A 17812-nucleotide genomic window follows, 5' to 3' on the forward strand; every position below is an offset into this window, starting at 1 on the left:
TCGCCCGCGTCTTCCCCCCCCCGGTTTCTCCCCATCCTTCAAAAATCCCAGGCCTCGCGAGATGGCTGATAATTCATAATCCTGTTGTATCGAAAGAAAAAGAAAATGTCCCTCTTCCCCCGGCCCCTATCGCAAGCCACAGTCGCCCTCCGGACCCTCGCCCCGGCCTCCAAGGCCCCCTGGATAGCATTCCTCCCCCACATCCAACACCGAACCCTCGGCATCCCCCCTCAGTACCTGCTCGACGACTACACCCCGCGCTACAACCTCCTAACCTCCATTGAAGCCGCCCAAAAACGCAGCCAGGCCTACGCGCACCTCTCGAACTGTAACCTCTGCCCGCGTCGGTGCGGCGTAAACCGGTACAAGACGACGGGCGTGTGCTTGATTGGCGCCGAGACCGCCAAGGTGAACGTGATTGCGCCGCATCGTGGCGAGGAGCCCTGTATCCAGGGGTTCCACGGGAGCGGATCGGTTTTCTTCTCCGGGTGTAACCTGCGCTGTGTGTTTTGTCAGAATCATGTATGTCTCGTCTCATTCATTCCGGGCTCTTCGTTCGGCGAGTGTTAAGTTAACCAGGGTGGGTGGGGTGCGACTGTGTAGGACATCGCGCACCAACGAAACGGGTTCGACCTCACCCCTGAAGAACTGGCAGAGTGGTACCTGAAGCTCCAGGACACGGGGAACGTGCACAACATCAACCTCGTCACGCCCGAGCACGTCGTGCCCCAGGTTGCTCTGTCGATCCTGGCGGCGCGCGATATGGGGCTGCGCATCCCGATCGTCTACAACACGTCGTCGTTTGACTCGCTCGAGTCCCTGGATCTCCTGGACGGCTTGGTGGATATCTATCTGCCTGATTTCAAGGTGTGGAATACCTCCACCTCAAAGAGGCTGCTGAAGGCGGAGGACTACGCCGAGACGGCGCGAGAGAGTATCAAGGCAATGCATGCGCAGGTTGGCGATTTGAGCTTTACGAGCGATGGGATTGCACAGCGTGGTGTGTTGCTGCGGCATCTTGTTATGCCGGGGTTGGAGGGTGAGGGGAGGGAGATTATGCGGTGGTTGGCGGGAAATGTGAGTCGGGATTTGTATGTGCATATTATGGAACAGTATCATCCTGATGCGCATGTTGGGAAGAAGAGGCGCGTTACGACGAGGAGGAGGAAGATTGTTGAAGGACGTGGAGGGGATGCAGAGGAGGAAAAAGTGGAAGAAGAGGTACGGTATGCGGAGATCAATCGGGCTGTTCGGGATGAGGAGTTGGGGAGCGTGAGAGATGCAGCTGTTGAGGCTGGGCTTTGGAGGTTTTGTGGGGTCAATGAGAAGGGGATGTTCCATCTTTAGAAGGTGGTGTTGGTGTTGTTGATACCAATCTTTGTACAATATGTAGCTTAGATTAATGGCTGTGCTCATGTCTTTCTTGATTCTTGTGATGCAACGTGCTTTGTCCCCCTGTGGATGCCCTGGATGAAGCCCTAATATCCCAAATAGGGCGTTTGTCTTGGAATTTCGGCCACGTTCAATATCAATTGCCATTGCATTGTTGCGGCTATGCAATCGCATCGTTGCGGCAACATCTGTGAACACAGCCAAATACAAATACCCTCCCTCCTCTTGAGTCAAACACATTCCTCTTCCCGTCACTCTCTTCTCCTTCTTGTCTTATCCCCCCTTCACCCCCCTCTCACCCTTAACTTCAACCGCTACTCACCCACCATGTTTCCTCCCGCTGACCAACGCCGCGAGGGCCCTCCTGACAACTCTCAGGAGAATTCCCACTCGACCCCGAAGAACAAGCGCAAGAGAAAGTCCAAGGGCCGCCCAGAGCTATGTGAAACCCCCAGGGAATTCTGCCCAATACCGTGCAAGGAAAAGCTCTTAGCAGGATACAAGGGGCAACGCTGCAACAAATGTAAACTTATCCACCTGATCAAGAAATACATGCCTCCTCCGAGATCCGGTATAAAGACACCGTTCAAACAGTGTCTGAAATGCCGTGTCGGGTCCTCGAGATGCGTATGTTATGTTATGTTTTCCCTTCCTTCTCCCCTTCGTCTTTCGTTTTGCATCCTAGTCTTCGGTGTTGTCGAGGAGTTAGGGCATGAAAATCCCCCTAGATGAGATGAGATGAGATGAGATGAGATGCTGACAGCGCCAATAGCGTCGGCGTAGCAGGCAAGGAGTATGTTGTCACTATAAACCCCCTCGATATTTCCTCCTAATGGTAGGTTTGTTTGCTTGCTGTGCCGCGACTGACGTTGTTGCATAGTTACCAAGGATCAGGCAGATGCGTAAGCAGCCTGCAAAAACCACGCCGAGCCCTAAGCCGGCTGTAAAGATCAGGCCTATCCCTAAGCAGGCTGTAAATGTTAGGCCTGGCCGTAAACAGGCTGTCATGGTTTCGAAGACTCTTGAAGTTGCTTGTTCCGTTGGTGTTGTTGAGTCTGCTGTCCCTATCCCCTTTGCTGGTCCTACTCCTCCCAGTAGCCCTGGTGACTCTGGTGGCTTTGCTGGCCCTGGGACCTTTGGGGCCGCTGGTATCTCTGCTCATTCTGCTAACCCTGGTCCTTCTGGTGACTCTGCAATGGCTCCTCAGTCTACTGGTGTTCCTCATTCTAATGGCGCTCATTTCTCGACTGGAGCTCAAATTCCCAATGGCGCTCCTCCTTCTAGTCGGGTTCCTTATTCTACGGGCCCTAGCGGCTTTACTGACGCTCATATGTCTAATGGCGCTCGAATTTCTACTGACGCCCCTTGTTCTCATCCCACCCGCGCTACAAGGGAAACGAGGCCCGTGGCAGCAGAACAGGTGAGTGTTTACGCAACCCTAATTTGTCGGGATGGACGCTGATACTGTACAGGATAATATTCCTGGAGGCGACGCTTCTGGCGCAGATTCCAATCTTATGCCTGCATACCCACCTTTGGGGTCTGGTGAACGTGCCGCCGTTGATCCAGCTCCTCTTACCAGTGCCTCCGATATACGGGACATGCCTACTCCCCCTACTGCCTCTACTGGCCGTCCTGATTGTGCTTATCCTGTGGTTGAAGGAAATATCCTTGACGCTGCGCTTAACGACTTCAGTCCTGAGAGGAATATCTTTGATATTGCACTTGAGGCGCTTCATGACGAGGTCTCGGGACTCAACGGCAACGGCAACGGCCACGGCGTGAATGCTTTCTATCAGTCCCAGGGCAACGGAGGGCATATCGCAAACACGGCTGAGGTTGACGAGATGCCTTACCGGGCATTTTTCCAGGTTGGTATTCACACCTTGCTAGAGGGGTATGTCTAATTGATTGCGCAGACTCCGGCGCCCGTAGCCACCTTTCCCGAAATTAGCACTCATAATTTCAGCTTCGACGGCGGTAATACTTTCGATAACGTCAATACATTCAGGAACATCAATACCTTCTACAACAACCATGCCGTCAACAATGTGGACGCCATCAACAACGTCAATTCCTTCAACCCCACCAATACCCTCAATAACGGCAATACCTTCGACGGAAATGTTCCCAGCAACGGGAATATCTTCTCCCTTCAGGCTCTAGAGAATCAGGCAGACTTCGACAGGATCATATTCACTAGACGTCTCCTGTCTCAGCGCGAGAGTGTTTACGATCCCCTGGATCTCCAGCTCGTCGACCCCGAGCTTTTCAGGCATGCTCCCACACCCCTTCAGTTCGATCCTGTAGTCTAAACTCCCCCCGGCCGAGTGACGTGGAAGTGAGTGCTAATGGCGTCACAGGACTTCGAAGATTGGGAAATGACCGATTCCGAGTACTAAATAGGAGGATCGCTCACGGAGATCTCGGTGCGTGACTGATGGACGCGGTGACAGGTATCTGTTTGTTTGGTTGGAGGACATGTTGGAGAGGCAGACCGCTTGTGTTGCCGACACTGTTGTCTTGGGCTGAGTCTTTCCTGACCTCCCTGACGTGGATCTGGATCGAGGAATTGCAGAATAGGGAGTTGTATGTTGTACCTTTCAGGTCGCTCTTAGCAGCAAACCAGCTGTATGTACTTGGCTTTTCGGTTGGTCCTTTCAGATGCCGACGGATTAGGAAGTCACTGGGGGTTCCAAGGTTGAAGGCCGCTCCTTCCCTCGTGGCATCTTGTCTATGCGACTCTTTGTTTGCTTCGTCGTTTTCATCACAATCAATGCACGGCCTTCCATTGCCATGTATCTTTCCGCAGCCTCATTATTCTCTTAGTATCTTCTTAAAATCCGTACAACATGCGGCGCCCCTTGGTCGTCTTCATCGCCGCGATCTGGACAGTCGCAGAAGCTCTCTGTGTCAGGCAGTCGGTCTGTCCTGCTCCTTGCAGCAGCGACCCCGGCAAGTGGACTCCTTACAGATCACCCGACCAACTGAACGCCTGTGATCGCCCGGTATTACTCGACTTCTCTTCCCACGGCTCTTATTCTCCTGACGCCGCGTTCATGGTATTCGCTTGTACGCTCGACGACCATCTCGATGCCCCGTCTGAGGCGAGAGCTCCTCTTCGAGGTGAGCGGACAGAGCCAGACCTCCTGAACTCGACGATAACTGCTATAAATTCTCACCCCGAGTCCCGTTTGGTCGACTTCGTCCTCGCCCACTTTCACACTCTCCTGGCCCAGACCCCCAGCCGTAACGCCCGCAGTCTCCTGTGGCGGCTGAATGGTATCTCTGTCGGAGTTTACAGTGGGGCAAAAGCGGGCGATGATTCAGTGATATCCGCTATTCAAGGTGTTCAGAACTGGAGGTTTGGTCCACAACCGCGCAAAAGTGCTGCAATACAACTATGTGGCCATGACCAAGATGGAGATCACACGTTCGGCATGGCATTTGACACATCTGGGAATATAGGGACAGTGCAAAAGGCCTTGAATTCATGGGCTAACGGTCGATGTGTGGAGAACGACGAGAAAATGCTTCACGTTGAGGATATTTCCCGCGGTTCAAGACTTCCAGGAATAGGACGGAGCAATAGCAACACGGACGACATCGACAGCGAACCTTCAGAGGAACATGGGTGCGTGACAGAAACAGTCCTGTCCGGGGACTCCTGCACGACGCTGGCGGAAAGGTGCGACATCTCTGGGGACGATTTTATGCAATATAACCCGGAGGATAGCCTATGCGCCACTCTCCAGCCAGGCCAGAAAGTATGCTGCTCGAGCAGAGTTTCCATAGGCGAAATACCAGGCATGAACCACGATGGCTCGTGTTTCAGCTATACAGTACAGTCTGACGACACCTGTTTCTCCATTGGCGAAGCAAATTCTTTGGATGAGTCAAATCTCAGCCATTTCAATGACCGGAAAACCTGGGGCTGGTATGGCTGTGACCTCCTCTACCCTGGACAGAGGATCTGCCTGAGCAAAGGATATCCCCCGGCGCCTGCTCCCAAACGTGATGCCGTTTGCGGTCCCACTGTTCCAGGTACAATGACGCCAACGGACGGAACAACACTGAGTGAGCTGAACCCATGTCCTCTAAATGCGTGCTGCAATACTTTGGGCAAGTGTGGAGTGTCTCCCGAATTCTGCATCCGCGAGGAAGGCCCAACTGGAAACCCGGGAACGGCACCCGCGGATAGCAAGGGATGTGTATCGAATTGTGGTCTGCAGATTCTCAATAACTCTGCAGAAACCACCGGGTTCATGAGAATTGGGTACTTCGAGTCATTCAACCTCGACCGTCCGTGTCTCCATCTCCACGCCAAACACATCAACGTCAGCGAGTACACTCACATCCACTGGGGGTTTGCTACCCTCAATTCCACTTTCCACATTCAAGTCAATGACACCAATAACCAGTGGTCGGACTTTCTAGCTCTTGAGGGCGTGAAAAAGATCGTGTCCTTTGGCTGCTGGGGTTCTTCAATCAACTCGGGTAGCCTTGGTTTGCTCCGCGAGGCCATGCACCCGGCAAATGTGGATACATTCATCGTAAACATCATGACATTCGTCGAAGACAACAAACTGGACGGTGTGGATTTTGATTGGGAATATCCCGGAGTAAGTCCTGTTTCTGTACCTCGACATGCTTTCATTGCTCAGGTGAAGTAGACTTCGAATGGCCCCAGCATTTTGTTGGAATGGATATCGGATGGGCCGAATTATCTTGCATTCCTAAAGAGACTAAGAAAGATATTCTCGCGGAACAAAACTGTCTCAATGACTGCACCTGCGTGCTACTGGTATCTTAGGGTGTTTCCGCTCGCAGAGATGTGGCCGCATCTGGACTACATCGTTTACATGACGTACGACCTTCATGGTAAGCGTCTTGGAAGTAATATTAAAGAGCAAACATTGATTCAATGTACAGGCCAATGGGATTATGGCAGTACTCTAGCCCAGGACTGGTGTGATGGGGGAAACTGCCTGCGGAGTCATGGTAAGGCCCGTCTTCTTGCGGGAGACGAAGATCTAACAGGATAGTGAATCTGACCGAAACGGAATACGCACTTGCAATGAGTATGTATATTTACTTGTGCCAGATTGAACATTGACTTACAACCGCTACAGTCACGAAGGCGGGAGTCCCAAGGAACATAATTGCAGTGGGCGTGGCGAGCTATGGCCGAGCGTTCGGCATGACAGAGGCAGGCTGCACTGGACCGGAGTGCACTTTTGAAGGTCCACAGTCTGCGGCAACCCCAGGGCCGTGCACAAAAACCCCCGGCGTCCTTTCAAACGCGGAGATTGAGGATTTGATCATCGGGAACAACTTTAACGAGCTCTACTACGATGAGGCCTCTGATTCGGAAATCCTTGTGTACGATGACACACAGTGGGTGGCGTTTATGAGCAGGGGCACAATGGCGAGGCGTATGGAGCGCTACAGGGATCTGGGGTTTGCCGGAACCGCGAATTGGGCAATCGATTTGGAGTATCGGAGTGTGGATGAGACCGAGGCGGACGACGGCGGGGCGGTTGACGAGGAGCCAGATGACGAGGAGCCAGATGATGACCAGCCAGATAACGACGAGCCGGGCGGCGAAGAGCCGGACGAAATGGACGAGTCAAGTCAGGAATAAGGCTAGGTTTACATTACCCTTCTCGCGGTTGATCCACGTCTGGATATACATAATACGCATTCTTTGGTCTTCCATTTTATCCCTTGTAGGCTCGCTCAGCGGGTCGGCTTACCGCATGAATTAAATGAACCGAGGAGGGAACTTATAAACATCAATCATCCTGGCAACCCTGACACATCGATATCGGTATGTTACTGTTCAAGCGGTAAGGACGGCCTGAACAACGGGTTCGATAGAAGGGGGGTGCAAGTCAGTCAGGTCCTAATGCAGGTCGGTATGGCAAACCACGCAGTCATGGGCTCAGATAATCAGGAGTCAGCGGGATCTAATGGAAGGGGGTCGAGCTTCTGCAAAAACTTTCCAAAGAAACTCCTAGTAGGTCTCATGCCCGACCAAGTCTGCGACGCCGACTTCCAGAGCAACATATCGATTCGAGGAGGTGCCACGAGCAAGCCAAATAGTTGAGTAAACAAGGCATGTATCGCCGGTGCAGGAGGTCCCCGATCATGATAGAATGGTGACCCCCGTGGCGTATCTCTCGAGGGCCGAGTCGTACTTGAATCGGCGAAGTTTTGGACCTTCCCCATTGTCCCCTTCTTCACGCAGAGCCGCTATTAATAATGAGATGAACCCCGGAACGCCGAAGAACGGGGACAAACGAATTCTGGTCGTCGGATGCTGGGAGAGGGGAGGCCAGGGCAGAAACCGGGTGCAGGTGTTTTTTTTTTGCTGAAAGTTGGCGGTCCAACCAGGAGGGTTTTGTTTATTTGCATCCTTCTTGAGGACTCCCAAGATTTGAAGCAAGTTGCTTCGACTTCGGGTTTGAGTCCAACAGCTTTGAGGGTGACAAGCGGAAGCTCAGCAACCTTTTTGAGAGCTCAAGCTCCGCCCCACCTCAGCTCATCTCACCTCTCGTGACACACATCGCATGTTCCGTTTTTCTTCGTCTTCCGCGCAACAAGCTCTCATGATGCCCTTTCCCCTCTCTCTTACTTCCCTCCCAGTCGGTAACCATCAGAGCCATCCAAGATGCAACCTTTCATCGCCGTCCCGATAATTGCCGCCCTCGTGCACCGCGCATACTCCCGCAAATCCCTCACACCCTTTGGTATCGTCGTTGCAGCGCTGACTGCTATCGCGCATGCCCTGAACCCCTGGTCACTCCCGTTGATTCTATTGCTTGTCTTCTATCTCGGTGGGACGCAGGCTACGAAGGTTTGTGTCTCGTCTGCCTCAAACTCCAGCCAGGCACAGTCTAATTCGTAAACACCAACGTCGGCAGGTAAAACACGACGTAAAAGCACAGCTCACCCTCTCCGCGACGGGCTCGCACGGCGGCGAGGGAGCCCGAACACATATCCAGGTCCTTGCTAATTCCATCATCGCGACGGTTCTCAGCCTGATCCATGCCTGGGCTCTATGGAACAACAGAGAAGCGGTGGATGGGCCGACGGCAGAGTGTTTCTCGAATGGACGGCATGCGGCGGATTTGCTCGTTGTCGGGATTGTAGCGTCCGTTATTCTCCCTACCTGTTATCCTACCTCCGGGATATCGATCCCTCAAAGTTGAAGAGGCTAATAGTCATATGCGAACAGCAACTACGCCGCCGTCGCAGCCGACACATTCTCCTCCGAACTTGGCATTCTGTCGAAATCGAAACCCCGCCTTATCATCTCGCCCACCCTCCGCGTTGTTCCCCCAGGCACGAATGGCGGCGTTACCGGGACCGGAATCGTAGCCGGAGCCTTCGGTGCGTTCACGGTGGCACTTACATCCGCGATCCTCTTGCCAATCTGCGGCGGATTCATGGATACGTTGCAAGAACGGGGTATTTGGGTTCTTGCAGCAACGATATGGGGGACGCTGGGGAGTATTTTGGACAGTGTACTAGGTGGATTGTTCCAGGCTAGTGTGGTTGATAAGCGGAGTGGGAAGGTTATCGAGGGGGTTGGCGGGAAGAAGGTATTCATTCATCTTTTCCTATATTTAGGATTAGGATCGCTGGATTACTTATATATGCGACGTTTACTAATACCAGTTGCTTCAGGTTCTCATCCATCCCTCCTCCACGGCACCTGGAGAAGTGGAGAGTGTTTCCGGGGTTTCGACTGGCTCGACGGGTGCCCAGCTCCGGAATACGGAGGCTCTGGCCAACACGGCCGCGCTCAAAGGGACGAGACTATCTGGGACAAAAGTAGGCAAGGACGACGCGAATAATGAGAGTCGCCGCGTGGAAAGTGGCTGGGATATCTTGGATAACAATGCCGTCAACGTGTTGATGGCCTTGGTTATGAGTGTGGGCGCTATCGGGCTTGCCAGCTACGCGTGGGACCTGTCTATCTCGGACGTCTTTGCTTGAAGCAGACTAATAAACTGGGGAAATTTAACTTCTATCAGATAAATATAGGATATACAACCTACCAATCCAGACGTATAGTCTCAAACTGTGACCAGAGCCATAGGCTCACCACCAAGCAAAGGAAAATCATCGGAGCCAACACCAAGAACAAGGGACGAAAACCCCGGATAGGTGGAGGAGTGAATCGAACAAAGAGCCGCTCGATCGCCGTCTTCGGCTTTTCCTTGACAGCCATCTGAATCCGCTCTCTCTCCCATTCCAGGAACTCCATCGTCAGTTTCTTCCCCTGTACATCGCTCTTAAAGGCATCCCATTCCTTCTCCGGCGCAATAAACTCCCACTCCTGCTCGGGGAAGATCTTCGTCGTGCGTACGCGCGAGGCCATGTTGCTCATGGGCACCGAGGCCCGGAAGGTAAAGTTCGCGCGGCACACCTTGAACGGCGAGCTCTCGTACTGAGAGAGCCACTTCATATCGTCCAGCTGGCCTACGCCTTCTTGGAAGAGCAGGACGGTGGAATGGCAGTTCCAGAAGCGCTCCGCGAAGGGATCCCTAACGTCGGCGTTCCCCTCGAGAGAGAGCCATGCTGTTGGGGTTGCCCGAAGGACTTTGGGCTTTATGCTTCTTACCTTGGGTTTGTAGATTGGTTTTGCTCTGATGACGTGTGTGTATCGCATGTTTATGGAGGCGATGTCCCTGCGCGGGCGTTTGCGGGTGATGTCCCTTGTGATGCGAGATTCTTCGTCGTCGTCGTCATCGTCGTCGTCGTGGTCTTCGGTGTCGGAGTTTGTTTTCCAGGCGTAGTAAACGTTGGGGTACGCGGGGTTCCTTTCTATCTCCGGTCTATACCTGTGGCTGCGTTTCTGCTTCAAGTTAGAGCGAGGAGGGCGCGGCGAAGCACGTCCGCTTCCTGTGTCACTGAGGGACTCGAGGGTGTTAGTTCGGGTCAGCCGCAGGGTTCCCTCACCTTCGTCATCGCCTCCGTCGAAATCGCTTTCATCGATAATGTCATATCCGTCGTCGTCTTCTTCTTCCCACTTGGGCTCGGACTGATACTCGCTTCCGCGCTCGCTGCGTGACGGGCTGGGGGATGGGGACCAGCTGGTAGACCGGGTCGAGGCCCAACTGGGAGACGGGCAGGGAGACCAGCCGGTAGACCGAATCGAGGCTCGACTGATAGACCTGCTGGGAGACCGGCTCGGCGTCCGAGCCAGGTTGCGGCCACCCCAGTAAGGTTCGAACTCGCCGGCTGCCTCCGCCTCAGCGATGTCCCTCGCCCACTCCAAAAACATGTTGCATCGCTCAATGTATTCCTTGTCATCCAGCTCGGTCGCAATCTGCAGCGCCCTCGACGCGTTCAGCTCAGCCTGATGGGCATCCTTGTTCCCCAGCGCCGACTCAGCGTGCAGCACCAGATCCATCATGTTCGTGATCTTCGCAGCCTCCGACACCCCCGTGAGGAGCTCGTTCACCGACCCGCGGTCGTTCATCTGCTCCTCGGCCTCGACGACAGCGGCCGGAGTCTCCATGTTGAAGTTGATCGTTGTCACTTCCTCCGGAACCCGTCCGGACGGGTGCATCCATCTAGGTGGTGGAGTCGCGGAGCCGGATGAGGAGGAGGAGCCTAGCCTGAAGGCGTCGTCTCGCATGATGCGCATGATCTCGCGTCTTCTCTCGGAATCGAGAGAATCGTCGGATTCATTGTCGCCGTTATCGTCGGCTACGCTCCCGGTCCCGGTGGTCCCCTTGGGCCTAGGACGGACGTGGAGGGGTACGTCGGCTAGTGTAGTATCATGGCCAGGCCTAGGGTCTGGTACTGGGCCCAGCACTGCCGGGTTGCTGGCTTGGTGCTCCTCCCAGGATCTTTGCAGCCCGTCGATCCGCGCGAGGAAATCGTCGCCCAGGGCGGCGGAAGACGACTTCTTGTTAGGAGGCATTTTGGTGTTGAAGTGATATTTGTAGTTGGAGAGTATCTGTGTCCGCCTGGAGTCTCGTGGTCAGTTTACGCTGCGTTGTGTTGCGTTATGGTGAGGCAAAGAATGGCGAGGGTTCCAGCAGCTTATATCCTGAGGCTAACAAAGAGGCGCATCTGAAACAATGACAATCACCCTTGTCATCGACCGCCGCTTTGTTTAACACTGTCTCTTTGTCTTTGCAGCTATTGTAACTTTGTGCTTTCTGAGATCATCCCCAGTTTACTGAGCCGTTCCATCCCTTGTGCCTGTATGGAGTTCGAAAACAGTAGCGTAAAGGTTCCTCATTCGTTGAGCCTATGCAGAGTGTGTCCAGTCCATGATCTTATACCCTTCTATATATATATGGGAAATTACGCGGAGGGTAGGAAAAATAAGTCATAGGCTAAAGCGTATCTCCGGAGCCCAACCGGAAGTTAGCAGATAAAAGCACTCCGGGCAGAAAGGAAAGGTACCCGAAAATCAAGACCAACGGAGGCAGCAAGGCCACCGAGTTTCAGGACATGGTAACTTCCCTGCTCCTTATTGATTGCGAAGTTGCGTAAATATCCCCATCGTGCTAGTAGCCTCCTTGGCGGACGTCTCGTGTGGACCTGACTTGCGGGGGTCCTTGACGATGATGTTGAACGGCACTGACAAAGCATTATACAGAACCTCTGTATTGGAAGCTTGCTAGTATTAAGCGTTTACAGAACGAATCAGGAAAGTAAAATATTCCCAGATGCGCACCCGAAAGTTGCACTTTGTGCTATACAACTCGGAGCTATGCCAGCGGTCCACAGTATTCGGAAACAAGTCATACCGTCCAGCCAATCCTTTCCCAAAGGTCTTACAACTTGGAAATCTTATCCGACGTCGATAATGATCAACTACTACCCGAAATCTATCCGGAATTCGTGGGGTACTCGTACATGAGCCCCTGATGTACCCGTACTACCAGGGCCCGCGCCGAGAATGCACATCGTCCCACGCAAGTCCGATCACTTCGCGCTTCGCGCTTCGCCAGTAGCCACCTAATCCGGGACCCTCTCTTTCATATTCTGCATTGATCCGACCTAATATACCGCGACCACCGACCGATGGTATACGCTAATAAGTAGCTGTTCAATGCTTGACAGCTGATCGCCAACGGATCCTCAGCTAGTGCTCGCTAGCTGCCTTAGGCGCCGCGCCGCGCAATGCTTGGCTCGACAGCAGTTCAGGAAGGATGCACTGCACTGCGCGGACATTCATGCGATTATAGTTTACAGTAATGATGAATTCTCAAAACCATGCGCTTTGGACGAGAAGGCATGGATAGGTAAGGCTTAATACAATGTTGCGCTGGGTTTTCGTAGACGAAGCTACCTTGGTACGAATGGACCTGGCTAACTAGCTGTCCCTTCTACATCGTCGAGGGTATCTTTTCAATTTTATCAATTTATTCCCAATTCTATTTTCCTATTCACATGTGCGCCGTGTTCCATTCCCATATGTACCTTGAGCGCCTATCCAGAGCGCGTTCCGTCGTGAGACTCGTTACATAAGAATCGCCTGCCTGGGCGAGGGCCCGCCTTATTGATCCAAATCCAAAATCCGTCAGGGAGATGATAATAAAAGAGTCACTTTGACGGGACTCCAGAATTCTTCCCAAAAAAATTTTTCCGTTTGGTTCTTTCTCTGAAGAGCCGGGTTTGTTCGTGACTTAACCCAGGGTAAGAGTCCAAGCAGCACTGGCGGAGCAGGCGCGGGTGTTGTGGTCATCTGGGAACTGGTAGGATTCAGAGCAGTTCACATCACCAGGAGCACAAGTGACAGTCTGGCAGGTGGCGTCGTCAATGGTGACGGCGAAACCGGCCGCGATGAGCGGGGAGTCCGGGTGCAAGTCAATGCTGGACATGTCCCAGAAGAGGAGGTCACCGGCCACAGTGTATTCGAACTGGAGAACGCTTGCGCCGTCCTCAGAGCAGCCGAGCTTGATGGAGATGCCGCCGCCATTGGGGTTGATCTGCCAGTTCTCGAGGTAGGTCTGGCCAACAGGGAGGACCTGCATCGGGGCCGAGAGAGCGGAAACGGACCAGAGATAGATATCCTGGCCGACGTTGTTGATGATGGAGACACCGCCGCCAGTGGAGCGGGAGGCGGGAGTGAAAGGCAGAGCGGAAGCGGTAGCCAGGGTAGCGGCCAGGCTGACGATCTTGGAGAAGAGCATTGTGGAGAGAGTGACTGTCGTGGGTAGTTTTGGTTTGAAGGATGGACAAAAGTTTGGTCTGGTCTACAGACGAGGGAGTAGACTGGCTTGAAAGGACTGTGGGAGGGTCAACCTCGAGAAGGAATGAATGCTTGAAGGTGAAGTAAGAGAGCGCGGAGCGAGGGAAGGGAACGACTGCATATTTATCATGATGGCTTGCCTTGAGTGGGGTTCCTCATGATGGATACCCTCGCAGAATCTTCGGTGAAAAGGTTCCCCAATTTCGTGGACAAACGACTGGTGCCCGGTGGAGATGAAAGAGTGAGGCATCAACTGTGCCAAACCTTTGAGCATGGGTGTCCATGTTGGTGGTGTGCGCCACGTTGCTAGCGCTGAGATTCAGGAACACAATCATTTCTCAGCTAGCCAACCATAAGTTAACCTGCAGCTCCACCGTGTTTGGTTCCTGAATTTGCGACCAATCATGATGAAATATAATGTCAAGACAGGATCCACGTCGTTTGAGTGTTGAAAGCGTTGGGCCCAAATCAAAGAACGGACTAGGTTGTGCGCTAAAAGAAATCTCTCAAGTTAGTGAGCCAAGCACATCGGCGGTCGGGTCTAGATCGTCAATGCTAAGGCTGACGAAGATGTGTCATTGTGCGCATGGCATTGGCATCCTTTGATGTGTTCGTCGAGACGTGAGACGTGAGACACCTCGATGTTCCCTGTTGTCAACAAGAACCAACCCACAGAGCCCCCAAACCATCCTAAATCGGAAATTTCTGACGAATCCAAGGCCGTGAGAAGAAGGACCCGAGTGTTCGTGGCTCACTCTGTGAGACTCGGGGCTGTGAGACTCGGGGCTGTGGACCCTGTAACGGGCGAGACCGAGTCAGCGTTCTTCGCCACCCAACCGCCTGGTTCGAACAATCAGAGCCGACGTGTACCTGACAGCATGCACACGAAACGTGGAAAATTCTTCCCACAGAGCTTCGTCATTGCAGACCGCACCTCGAACAGATGTCAACGATGGCTTCAATTATTATTCGCCTGGCAGCCTACCCCAACTTGGCAGATTCTGCTGTCCACTGAAACTTGAAAGCGTGCCACGGCTTTCTTTTTCGGTCGACCAGAACATCAAGTCTCCACGGCGTTGCGCGCCCTCCCATAGTCTTCAAGGCTCCTCAGCCATCTTCACCCGTTCGGGTCCGTGGATCCTGGTGGGTGTGATGTGGATAGATTCCATTCGTGGAGGGCAGAAGAGACTGGTGAAAAAATGAACAGGGCGTCCGAACCAGCGGAGGATTCGAACTCATTGGTTAGTTAGAGGAACCCAAAGTGCATTCGCCGGGAAGTACCTGCAGGGAGAATCCGAGAGTGCATCCGCGGGTGCTGACGGGGCGGTGTTCAAATGAAAGAACCGGCAAGTCAGCTGCCCACTGACATGACTGGGCTGGCGCTGGCAGGCAGGTTGCCTAAAAGTGCCTCAGGTGTCTGTAAAATCGTGAAGTGAGACTTCAGCAGCCCGCCTCTCTGTTGCCTTCCAACAGGGATGTACTGAGTGAAAAATTTCTTGTCCATCCCTATTTTGGCACCCGTGGCCAGGCATGTTTTCTAAACAGGATATGGTACATTATACCAATCTCAATTCCAGATATAAGTAACATGGAAATATTTGTGACTGACTCCCATTCCTTGACTGCAGTGTTTTCAACCAAATTACTTAACAATTAACCCCGAAGATACAACGTTCAATGATACCTGCGAGGTGCAGTGGTGAAATATATCTTATATGGTGTATCTGAGAACGTTCGCGAAAGGAGAGGTCAAGGCGAAGTCGCAAAAGGACCTTTCTAAGACTACAGATGATGCAGAAGGCCATCCTTGGGCTTCTATGCATGCTTAGAGGGTAAACTCCAGCCCATTCATGGGTCCCCTGTAGGTTCGCTTTCCAACTAACAATGAAACGGTGCAATGTTCTCTGCACACTTTTCAGGCACTGATATTATTCGGCTCTCGTTCAAGATCAGGCCGTCCCCTGTCATATAGGCTTGGATAATTCGCGCCTGGTACCGCTCGAAACCTAAGCATCACCGCAAACCTATTGGTGGTTTTCCTTGGAGCAGGTTGTGGCCATATACTTGATTCATTGGCATGGCCTTATGTTCTCTCGCGGAAAAGGCTCTGAGCCGTCCGATAATGACCCCAGGAAATGCGAAAATCTCCGCACGGTGAGCCTCCTCGCTTGGAGGCCTGTAGTGTATCATGGTGAAGGTGACATTTGGTTTCCCATCCCGCCGGTGCCAGGCGTTCCCCATATCTACAGACGAGTGGTCCAGTGAACTGTCCAGGGCATTCGGTCACCCGCAGACCCCATTTATTAGTGAGCGTCATTGCACAGCTTGGAAACAGAACCTTACCACTCAAAGCACCCGGTGGTAATGTCGATATGGCGGGCATCATCCGTCCCAACTCGGCGGAATACGAACTGTACCATGAACTGCGAATACAAAAACTTTGCACTCGTAGTGTAGTATATAGGCTCATCCGTGATACTCGACGCCCTTCCCTCGAGGTTGTCAATGGTGTTATTGTGACTGAGACCAATAAGAAGCTGATCAAGACGATCCATTGACTACAGTCTAAATAACACTCCACTCTCTGACGATTTCGAGTAGGAGTGCTTCCAAACGAAGGTAGCTGCCAGCAGTCCCGGTGAATGCACCTGGCAAGCCACCTAATGACTTTTCCAAACATTGCCAAATTGTTCGACATCCGGTTCGGACGTCAACTAGTGGCGGGTCGTCCTGGCCGTCAGCTTTGGGCAAGGCGTGATACCGCTGGGAGCACTCAAGGGTCAGGCAACGCCTAATAACAACGCCTCGTCGGGAGCTTCACGGTCCTCAAGCCTGGTGTGAAAAGTAACAGCAGGAAGGAACCGAGAAAGAGTGAACAATTTTATGAGGTGTTTAAGAGACAAGTGCATGTCGCTGATATCTACACAGTGGTACGCCTTTGCCATCCGACAAGGCCAATAATCCCCTCCCGTACTTGTATTGAAGGGATTGCGGATGTCGGGAACCAGGCTGTTCCAGCATTCGTGAGAGAAGTGGTAGAATCGTCAAGCTCGGAAACGCACCGCCTACTTGCATGAGAGACCGAAGTAAGTGTACTCCTGCTAATTCTCCACGAGAGTGCCCAAACGCGAGAAGCCTTCCCAAGTCAGGTTGAGGTGCAGAGGTGTCGAGAGTCATGCAGTGGCCTGAAAATTGATATGACAAATCACTTTTCGGAAAGTAACTAACTTACCGTCGATTTCAACTCGGGCCTCCGAGATTATGCTTTCCGCTTTATTTCCCAAAGGAGCATTTGGTTCCAATTTTGAGTTAGCCAACCCCAAGTAAGCGCGAGCACCACCGCCAGGAACTCGCGCTGACGTCGTACGGGCACATCCTGTCGTTCGTCGCGTATCGTGCAAGCATCGCCGAAGACGCGAGGGTGAAATGCACCAATCAAGCTCAACCGGATCCCGCATGCCCCCAATCGAGAATCAAGACGGCATTTCCATTCAAAGTCGAGGGGTCCTTCCGCAAGGACTTCAGGCGATCCTGACTGTGCGTGAGTAAGCTGGCCTCCAAGTTCATCCTCGGAGAGGCATTGGAGGAGAGTTGGCCTATGGGCTGAGCCGCCGAAAAAGAGAGATGGGAAGATGAGCGATCATTCATCCGACCCGACTGGGACGACTCGCACCGTTCCTGGGTGAGGATGTGGAGTAGACAAACCAAGCAAACAGAGACAAAGTTTACAAACCTCTTCAACAATTACAAATGTGACGTCATCGGCCGCGACTTCCCTTCCCAAAGAGGACGAATACGGAGCTCCAGCTAGAGAGGATGACTCTGACAGCCAGGGCGGAGTGGGGGAGCTCTTCGCAGAGATCACATCTTCATTGGATATTGCACAAGGGTCTGGAAAGCTCTGCCTGGACTAGCCTCAGCTCCCCTCACTCCGCAACGCCTTCTGTTGGGAGGCCTGTGCAGATCTGGCTGCCTCTTGAGCGCAAGGTCAAACTGACATGCATTTCTATTTACAATTCAATTTGACACTTCCAGACGTCCTGAGTCACTCGTTCCCCGCTGCAGACCACATCACAGATATCCCTCCAATCCAAATTCCCAGCCTTGAGAGCTGGAATGGACTAAGACCAGACTAAACAAGAACAGACTTTACGAGCCCAGGACGACGATTCCCTCAGACAGTGAAGTTATTTC

At 52.9% G+C, this 17812-nt stretch overlaps 8 protein-coding genes across 8 annotated transcripts; 4 read left to right on the plus strand and 4 right to left on the minus strand.

Annotated features, from left to right (window-relative positions):
- Positions 1-30: 30 nt before the first annotated feature.
- Positions 31-1594, plus strand: BJX67DRAFT_351041 (putative pyruvate formate lyase activating enzyme). The gene is made up of 2 exons (XM_071028871.1): positions 31-522; positions 604-1594. The coding sequence occupies exons 1-2, from the start codon at positions 106-108 to the stop codon at positions 1345-1347; spliced, it is 1161 nt and encodes a 386-aa protein (XP_070887058.1). The 5' UTR covers positions 31-105; the 3' UTR covers positions 1348-1594.
- A 2650-nt stretch (positions 1595-4244) lies between these two features.
- Positions 4245-7036, plus strand: BJX67DRAFT_380285 (glycoside hydrolase superfamily; the record flags this gene model as incomplete). The annotated part of the gene is made up of 5 exons (XM_071032764.1): positions 4245-6014; positions 6066-6273; positions 6325-6393; positions 6438-6473; positions 6525-7036. 5 exons carry the CDS (start codon positions 4245-4247, stop codon positions 7034-7036), a joined length of 2595 nt encoding a protein of 864 aa, XP_070887059.1.
- Positions 7037-8065: 1029 nt separating this feature from the next.
- On the plus strand, positions 8066-9396 carry BJX67DRAFT_380286 (DUF92 domain-containing protein; the record flags this gene model as incomplete). The annotated part of the gene is made up of 4 exons (XM_071032765.1): positions 8066-8251; positions 8319-8548; positions 8633-8999; positions 9076-9396. The coding sequence occupies 4 exons, from the start codon at positions 8066-8068 to the stop codon at positions 9394-9396; spliced, it is 1104 nt and encodes a 367-aa protein (XP_070887060.1).
- On the minus strand, positions 9082-10173 carry BJX67DRAFT_60472 (uncharacterized protein). The gene has a single exon (XM_071035216.1). It carries the CDS (start codon positions 10070-10072, stop codon positions 9455-9457), a length of 618 nt encoding a protein of 205 aa, XP_070887061.1. The 5' UTR covers positions 10073-10173; the 3' UTR covers positions 9082-9454.
- A 100-nt stretch (positions 10174-10273) lies between these two features.
- BJX67DRAFT_351050 (uncharacterized protein) lies at positions 10274-11598 on the plus strand. Its single transcript, XM_071028872.1, has one exon. It carries the CDS (start codon positions 10818-10820, stop codon positions 11346-11348), a length of 531 nt encoding a protein of 176 aa, XP_070887062.1. The 5' UTR covers positions 10274-10817; the 3' UTR covers positions 11349-11598.
- A 1070-nt stretch (positions 11599-12668) lies between these two features.
- On the minus strand, positions 12669-13909 carry BJX67DRAFT_60543 (putative antigenic thaumatin domain protein). Its single transcript, XM_071035218.1, has one exon. It carries the CDS (start codon positions 13557-13559, stop codon positions 13053-13055), a length of 507 nt encoding a protein of 168 aa, XP_070887063.1. The 5' UTR covers positions 13560-13909; the 3' UTR covers positions 12669-13052.
- A 1627-nt stretch (positions 13910-15536) lies between these two features.
- BJX67DRAFT_60535 (uncharacterized protein) lies at positions 15537-16341 on the minus strand. The gene is made up of 2 exons (XM_071035217.1): positions 15962-16341; positions 15537-15884 (listed from the first exon to the last, which is right to left on the minus strand). The coding sequence occupies exons 1-2, from the start codon at positions 16171-16173 to the stop codon at positions 15632-15634; spliced, it is 465 nt and encodes a 154-aa protein (XP_070887064.1). The 5' UTR covers positions 16174-16341; the 3' UTR covers positions 15537-15631.
- Positions 16342-17167, minus strand: BJX67DRAFT_60673 (uncharacterized protein). The gene is made up of 2 exons (XM_071035219.1): positions 16851-17167; positions 16342-16803 (listed from the first exon to the last, which is right to left on the minus strand). The coding sequence occupies exons 1-2, from the start codon at positions 17074-17076 to the stop codon at positions 16511-16513; spliced, it is 519 nt and encodes a 172-aa protein (XP_070887065.1). The 5' UTR covers positions 17077-17167; the 3' UTR covers positions 16342-16510.
- Positions 17168-17812: the final 645 nt, after the last annotated feature.

Source organism: Aspergillus lucknowensis (genome assembly GCF_044049455.1).
Source record: "Aspergillus lucknowensis strain CBS 449.75 chromosome Unknown BJX67scaffold_15, whole genome shotgun sequence".
Taxonomy (NCBI): domain Eukaryota; kingdom Fungi; phylum Ascomycota; class Eurotiomycetes; order Eurotiales; family Aspergillaceae; genus Aspergillus; species Aspergillus lucknowensis.